Genomic DNA, 7,686 nt, shown 5'->3' with positions numbered 1-7,686 from the left:
GGGGGTGCGCCCATCAGCTGGACGAGCTGCTCACGAGCACTCGGGGACATACTCGGTTGGGGACAAACTCGGTTGAGGACAGTCGAGGGATCAAGAGGTTTCTCCCGAAACTAGCAGAAGACAATACAGTGTGTGGTGTGCGATGGCGTAGAGACAGGCGTTCAACTGTCGCAAATGACGCGGGGCGGCAGGAACGGGAGCACGCACGGACCAGCGGCGCATCAGCATCACTTGTCGCGCCGCACCTCACCCTCCAGCTCTTGCATCCTCAGCCTGAACACCGCTGCTTTCGCCATGGCTGCGCCCCGCCCCGCCATGGCTCAGGCCGCGCCGCCCCCGTCCCTGGTCGTCGCCAAGACCATGCTCACCGCCGCTCTGATGCGCGCCGACCCTGCGCCCGTCGCCAAAGACGACATCCAGAGCTTCCACAGCCTGCTCGACGCAGCCATCCTCACCTGCTCGCCCGCCAATCTCCAGGTTTGATCTCAATCCAAGCCGGCCGTGATCGCACAGACTAAAGCCTCCGCCGCGCTACAGAACTGCAAGGATTGGCTACTGAAGAACACTGTAACTTCCCAAAAGCGCTTCGATGCCCTGGCCAAGTACCTGGCCAGGCTGGTCCAGAGCTTGGCCGACGAGCCCGCTCCGTCCAGCTCTTCCAAGCCCCATGCGCCCTCCAGCCGGCGCAAGGTGCTGCATGTGCTTTACCTGCTGCAGGATCTTGTGCACCACCTCGCCACTCACGACGCTCAGCTCGCCCAGCTGGTCAAGCCTCTCGAGCCACATCTCGAGCTGATCTTCACCACTGCTTTGTCGCTTCAGCTACCAGGCAAGCCGAAGCTGCGCCAGCGCCTTTCTAAGCTCACCGCGCTGTACCAAGACACCAACCTCTACAGCGAAGGCTACCGCGACCGTATATGCAAGGCTCTGAAGGATGCAGCCGTCCCCGCTCCCGCCAAGCCTGCTCCAACAAAAGCTCACGCAATCTCATCCTCCAAAGAAGTCCCATACGTCCTTCCAGCCTTCCACGGAGAGCCCGATGGCCCATGGTACGACTTGCCCGCCGGTGCCCTCATGCCGCACATCCGTCCAAACGACCCTCGGCCCATCAATCCTCACAATATCAAGGCGGTGGATTTGAGGAACAAAACCGCCGAGATGGGCCTGATAAATGCCGTCAAGGACCTCTTGGCCTACTCCGAGAGTCTCTACACCGAGGACGAAGGCATTGTGGCTGACATTGACATGATGGGCCAACCGCTGATCCGCGACGAGCTCACTGGCGAGATCACCGTCACCGAGGGGTACTACGGCTGGTCGGTCGAGTTTTGCGAGAGAATGAAGAAGAGGAGAAAGGAGATGAAGTCGAGGGATCGTGGTGGCAGGTCTGGCAGGAGTCAGAGCATCTCTTCCAGAAGTCGTAGCAGGAGCATCAGTGGGGATCGCGGTAGGAGTAGGTCTCGGGAGAGGAAGAGGCGATACAGCCCATCCCGGAGCAGGAGTCGCAGTGAAAAGCGTCGACGGGATACGAGTCGCTCGTACTCCCGGCCAAGGACTGGCCTTGGTGGCGGTCCTAGAGGTTCACCTTCGCGATCTCCTTACCGTTCCCGTTCGCGCTCTCAGGGCCGGAACCGCAACTACCGCCGATCACCTCCACCCTCGCATAGAATGGGATCTGGCCAATCCCCGCCATTCTCCCAGCAAGCTCCGCCCCACCCGTACCCTTCCCAAGGGCAGCCGTTTCCTCCGCCGCCTCCGCCTCAACAATTCCCCGGCCAATTCCCAAATTTTGCTAACTTTCCTCACCCTCCCCCGCCTCCGCCCAATTACAGTGGCCCTTGGCCACCGCCACCGCCACCACCAATGGGTCCCAATGGCAATTTCAGCCATCAGTTCCCCCCGTTCCCTCCACAGCAACCAAATATGCCTATGGGTTATCCGATGCCGGGTGTGCCGCCTCCGCCTCCTCCGCCCAATTACCCACCTGGCCAGCATTGGCAACAGCAACAGCAAGCCTGGAGTCCCCCACAACAAGGCGGTGGTCAACAGTGGCAGCAGAACAATGGATATGACCGTGGTCGTGGACGGCGGTACTAAAGCAAGGATACGCATCTTGAGAGGTTTATTGGAGACTTCTGAGGCGGAACTTCGTCAAAGCACTCCAATGTAATAATCTTCCATTCAGAATTCAGCAGATGGCTGCCGGTTCAGGTAAGCTAAGGATATTGGCAGAAAGCGCTGCAAGCCGGCGCAGTACTTACACTTTGCGAGTGGGAAATGAAAGTCGGCCATTGACTGACTTGAAGATTTGGTTGTATGTTTGGACCATGGATGTATGCGTTGGTCCTTAAACGTAGCAAAACCCATAATGAGATCCATTGTTGGAGTGTGACTTGTGATTTTGAGCTGATATACTTACTCATGGGGTATTATTCGACCACAACCCGGGAGAAAGGTCTCAGAATTCAAGGTTCAAGCAGTCAAGATGACGGTCGTCACTACGGGTGACAAGAACTTGATTCTGCGAAAATATGCTCATTAGCGAATAGAGTATCTTGTTTACGCGCATAGCCGAAGACTAAGTCAAAATGTTGATGGTGGTTTAATCTATTCCCGTTCTTTGTTAGTCGTTGTCTGTTGCCTGCTGCTCGCTGCTTCACCTTAATATAATGTTTTGCGTTGTCCACTATCTTCTTTCCCTCTAATTATTTGTTTTGTATGTCTTCTACTCGTTAGTCGTGCCAACTTTCTACACTGGCACTTCCCTCACATTCTTGTTTTAACAGATTTGATTATCAGTTATCTAGTGGCTTGTAGAGATCTAAAGCTGAGACTGCGGTACAAAAAGTAACTCGCTTGATCTCATCTTATCATCCAGATTTAATTTCTTAATTGCTGTTGAACGAAATTTAGTTTAGATCTCTACTTGACAGCGACCTTCTCTTACAGCTAAGTTCTCCGTCCAAGGTAAAAAGGTGATGGTATTTCTAGCAATGCCACTGGTTGTGATTATTACCGTCAAAGTGTTGCTTGACCTTGTCGTCTGTATAACAATTAAGAATGTCTTCTCCCTGGTGATGTTCTACTACGGCATGAGCTTTCGCACTTCGAAAGTGCCACACCGACCACTGAGCAGCCACTAAACACCTCCCTCAGGAGACAGGATTCTCGTCCCCTTGACTCGATGATATGACCATCCCGACCTCCCTTACCCATCCCGCAACCTCCGTTCCCTCATCCCACACGCGCCTACCTACTTCTTCCCCTTCTTCTTCCCCCCACCACCACCACCACCCTCCTTCTTCTCCTCCCTCACAAACCCCCCCGCCACCACCGCCTCCCTCGCCGCCTGATTAATCAACCGAAACCGATCCGGCCCCAACTGCACCCCGCCATACCACCTCGTCACCACGACCACCACATCCCACGCGTCCATCAGCTGCAACAGATGCAGCAGCCTTCCACCCGCCGCGGCCTCGCCGTCGTCGTCGCAGTCCTGGTACGTCGTACCCTCGCGGCCGTCCTCGCGGGTGCCGCGGATGCGCCACGCCGAGATGTTGTGCGTGGCGCGCGCGGCTTTCTTGTCCGTCGCGAGCAGGTGCGCGATGGCGCGCTTGGCGTCGGCGACGCTGGCGCAGGGGGCCGCGCGCCCGAGGAAGACGGACTTCTTTTCGGAGAGCGGGGCGCTGAGGGTCCATGATGGTGGCGGTGGGTCGTTGTCGTCGTGAGGTTCGTTGCTCGTTGCCATCTGTGCCGTCGTCGTCATCGACGACGAATCGTCCTCAGCCTTCTTGCCGTCGTGGTGAGTGGTGGTGGCGGTGGTCAAACCATCATCATCGACATCTTCTTCCTGCTGCGAGCCAGCGCCGGCGTCGCGCTCCAGCAGCGCGCCTGCGCCTGCGGCCTGCAGCGCCTGATCGACCTCGTCCAGCACGTCGAAGACGCACGGCTCGCCGGGCCGGTAGACGCGCGCCAGCACGTCGCGGACGGCATCGACGACGCGGGTGCCGAAGCCCTTGGGGGCGTCGTCGCCGACGCTCTGCGTGCCCAGCACCGCCGGCGGCGCGGCCGGGTAGTCGGCGGGGAAGGCGAGGCGGAGGGTGATGGAGGGGAGCGAGGGCAGGCGCAGTGCGCAGTGGATGGACGATGGGTGGTCGGCCTTGTTGTTGTCGTTGTCGTTGTTTGCGATGGCCGTCAGGGTCGTCTCGTCGTAGATGGAGTTTATCGATGTGATTTCATCTTCGAGGTCCTGGTTGTTCATGGCGGAGGTCGGTCTTTTTATTTTATTTTTTTTATTTGGTGTGGAATTTTGGGAGGGGTGATGTGACGTCGGCGGAGCGCGTGCTCCGCGGGGCGGCGGGGGCTCCGGGGAACAGATTTTCTTGTTCAAAGGGGTGGAGCGGAGAAGTCGTAGGGCTGAAACAGGGACTGTCACTTCACGTGGGACGGGTCGGGATGGGGTTGAATAAGCTTCGGGGCAAAACGGTGGTGCTTCCCAAATTTAGCGTGGAGACGTGTCAACAAATAGGGTGCCACAACAGTCAGCAGGGGAGAGACGTGGATTCCAGAATAATCAGCCCACTTCTGCCACTCGTACCTTCCATCACGCGCTCTTCCCCCGATGAGCCACATGTCCGTATCACAACGCGGGCCTTGCCCTCTTGTGCTATGCAGGCAAACAACAATCAATCTATATCCAACTCCGCCCAGGAACGCCAACATGTGTAGCTCGTGCAAAATCAAATCTCCCGACCGGCGCCGATATGCTCGCCTTCAAATGCGCACTTGAAGCTAAACAGCAATGTTTTGCATAGATCCCATAAAACCCACATGCCTTTGCGTAAATCGATCAAGAAAAGAAAGAGGCCAGAAAATCATCATTGCTGCGGTTGTGGTGTAGAAGATTTGGCGAATTTGTTTGGCCAGGCCAGCTTGCCCGGGCAAATGTTCTCTTCTGCGTACGCTCTGTAGCGTTCAAGAATATCCGTTGATTCCAGGCCGCTTCTTTGCGGGAGGAACGTGTAATGCGAGACGATGGCGCGGCCATCGACAACAGCGTCTATAACCAACTGTTAGTAACTTGACGCGGCCGCTCGCCCATAGCCCGGCGGAGTACATACGTCTACCTGTCCTCTTGGTCATGACCTCGGTGAAATGGTACTCGTCGTCACCGTTGCCGTTGTGGATGTCGCTCTCAATGATGTCCTCACCCCAAATGGCAATCATCTGAATGCCCATGCGCATAAAGTGGTAGTCCAACGTGTGGAATTTGTCTGTACAACGAAACCATCGTCAGCGCCCAACATCGGATCCAAGTGCTAGAGGTTCCCGACTTACATCTCCACAGATCGTTGTTCTCCAGATGGTGGAAGAAGCTGTAGTGCTCCTGCGCCGCGACTTGCCAATGCCATAACGCTTGGCTGAAAGCGTCAAAGCTCGTCGTCGCAATCGGCGTATTCTCAATCGGATAGTCCTCGGGCAGCGGCAGCCACCGGTGTCCCTCGAAAGGCGGCTCGAGTTTATCTTCCTCTGTAATGTGGTAATCCTCGGGTCCGGTCCACTGCGGCAGCTCCGACGCGCGCCACCGGCCTTGCTTGGCAACATCCTCGGGGTTCGGCGGCGTCAGCTCGGGGAAGTACGGCTTGATGGCGTCGAAGCGATAGTGCATCCAGCTGAGCGAGGGCTGGTTGACAACATTGGCCGCGACGACAAAGTTCTCCGGGTGCTCGAGCTTATGCTGGACGAGCGTCGCGATCGCGTGGTCCTCGATGAATACCAGATCGTCGTCCATCTTGATGTACATGGTCCCATTCTCCGCCATGTCATACGCGCTCGCATAGTCGATGCCCTCAAACGCCAAGTCCCGCCTCGTATACGCCGGTTCCGCCGCGACCTGCGCGTCCAACCACTGCAAGTCCTCCTCCACGCTCGTTCGCGCCAGCCAAATCACCTCGTCAAGGAAGCCGCCGTTGCGCGCCAAGTTCCGCTTCAAATAGCAGTCCAGGATGGACACGCTGGTCGGCCGCCCGAAGAAGACCAAGCCGACGACCCTGAAATCCTTGGGCTTCTCCCACGTCGTGACGCCCTCCAAGTCCGTCTTGCCCGTGACCGACCAGTATCGCGGAAGCTCTTTGCCGGGTCTGTACGGCGAGGCTGAGGAGGATGAGGTCGAGGAGCGCGTGTTCCAAAGTAGCAGTAGGAGGCAGGCGGATGCGCTCAGGAGGAGGATGTTGCGCAAGTTGAAGCGGAAGGAGCGCCGGGAGCCGTAGCTAGGGCTGTAGGGCAGCCCGTTGCCGATTCCGATGCGCAGGCCGCCCGACTGGCCATTGGCCTTGTAGTTGGGGACCAGCATCGCGGTTTGCCGGACGCGAGCGAGGTGGATGGGGCGCTTGGACGAGGAATTGCGTGCGGGCGATTGGGAACGAGCGCAATGGGTGGAAGGGTACGGGATCGGAGGCTGGACGAAGGACTGCTGGAGAGACGCAGGCACAGAATATACAGTTACGGGCGAAGATCAGCTACGCCGCAGAGCTCTAAACATAGCGGTGGGGGCGGCGGTTAGAAACGACTGGCAGCGGACGGCGAGGACACGGTCTGGAAGGAAAGTGAGAAAGGAGAGCAGGCTAGCTGCAGGAGCACGGCAAGAAGGTAGGGAGAGTGTGGTTGGGAGAGTAGGAGAAGGGATAGTGGAATAGCGAGACGGAGGTCGGCAAGCTAGCCGGCCCCCGTTGCGCAGCTCTGGCCAGGGCCCTCTCGCCCACCGCCCTTGCGCCTATCAGCCACAGCTGCCTGCCCTGCCCGCCCTGCCGCCCTGCCATCCCTTTCCACCTCATGCTGCGACGTTGCTCCCGTGTTTGACCTGAAGCCGAGACTGGCTCTCCGTCTACGGACTGCATCCACCACACACGTGCGTATTCGTAATTTCCCCATGCGACATGGGCGTCGTAGCAGCTGCAACACCATCGCATCGCACCCCACCCGCCGCCTTCCGTGTGGGTTGCCTGAGGCGAAAATCTGGCATAAACTGCCCGTGTCCGCTCACTCGCCGATCTGACTCAGCATCCCTGTGCACATCTATTCAGCACCCCCCCGACCTGCCGTCTTGCGTGCTTTGCGCACGAGTATGTGAATGGCTGTGCCTTGTATAACACGACCGCCGATCATCGGCGGTTAAAGCATCGATCCAGGCGTGTAAATTGCCCGGACTAACGCACCTCTTGCAGGTCGTACCGACGGCACGCAAGCTCCAAGGCCATGTTCTTGCGTAGGCCTGCCGGGCTAGCAATGATGAACGGCGAGACCGGGAAATGAGAAGCTAAATAAACAGGATTTACGATGGCAAAGGAAAAGAAGAAATAGACTGAGCACCAAGCAAACAGACGGAAGGGGACAAACAGTGTGTTCCTGTTCCCAAAACAAGGAAACGCAGAGGTCTATATCGTTTACAGTCGTGAGATGACGACACTCTCAGCCACCCAAAATAGAACTAAACGTGTATACTAAACAACGCCATGCTGAATGAATTGGGAATACTAATGCACGGAGAAAAGCCTGGTTTTTTGCACCTCCCTAGCTGATCCGAACCATAGATGTTTCAGAATTCCTCACCGAGAGCTCTATGTCTTGTACGTGAAAAGCCAAAAGAAAAAAGAAAAGAAAAAACCTCCCGGTCTACGCCTCTCACCT

At 57.1% G+C, this 7,686-nt stretch overlaps 3 protein-coding genes across 3 annotated transcripts; 1 reads left to right on the top strand and 2 right to left on the bottom strand.

Annotated features, from left to right (window-relative positions):
- Positions 1-294: 294 nt before the first annotated feature.
- On the top strand, positions 295-2,097 carry BKCO1_30000122 (calcium homeostasis endoplasmic reticulum protein; the record flags this gene model as incomplete). Its single annotated transcript, XM_020273889.1, has 2 exons — positions 295-477; positions 538-2,097. The coding sequence occupies 2 exons, from the start codon at positions 295-297 to the stop codon at positions 2,095-2,097; spliced, it is 1,743 nt and encodes a 580-aa protein (XP_020129764.1).
- A 1,156-nt stretch (positions 2,098-3,253) lies between these two features.
- Positions 3,254-4,261, bottom strand: BKCO1_30000121 (impact family protein; the record flags this gene model as incomplete). The annotated part of the gene is made up of 1 exon (XM_020273888.1): positions 3,254-4,261. One exon carries the CDS (start codon positions 4,259-4,261, stop codon positions 3,254-3,256), a length of 1,008 nt encoding a protein of 335 aa, XP_020129766.1.
- A 616-nt stretch (positions 4,262-4,877) lies between these two features.
- BKCO1_30000120 (uncharacterized protein) lies at positions 4,878-6,352 on the bottom strand (the record flags this gene model as incomplete). Its single annotated transcript, XM_020273887.1, has 3 exons — positions 4,878-5,059; positions 5,121-5,273; positions 5,338-6,352. 3 exons carry the CDS (start codon positions 6,350-6,352, stop codon positions 4,878-4,880), a joined length of 1,350 nt encoding a protein of 449 aa, XP_020129765.1.
- Positions 6,353-7,686: the final 1,334 nt, after the last annotated feature.

Source organism: Diplodia corticola (assembly GCF_001883845.1).
Source record: "Diplodia corticola strain CBS 112549 chromosome Unknown scaffold30, whole genome shotgun sequence".
In the NCBI taxonomy this organism is placed as follows: Eukaryota; Fungi; Ascomycota; class Dothideomycetes; order Botryosphaeriales; family Botryosphaeriaceae; genus Diplodia; species Diplodia corticola.
This window is presented reverse-complemented; position numbering and strand designations above follow the sequence as displayed.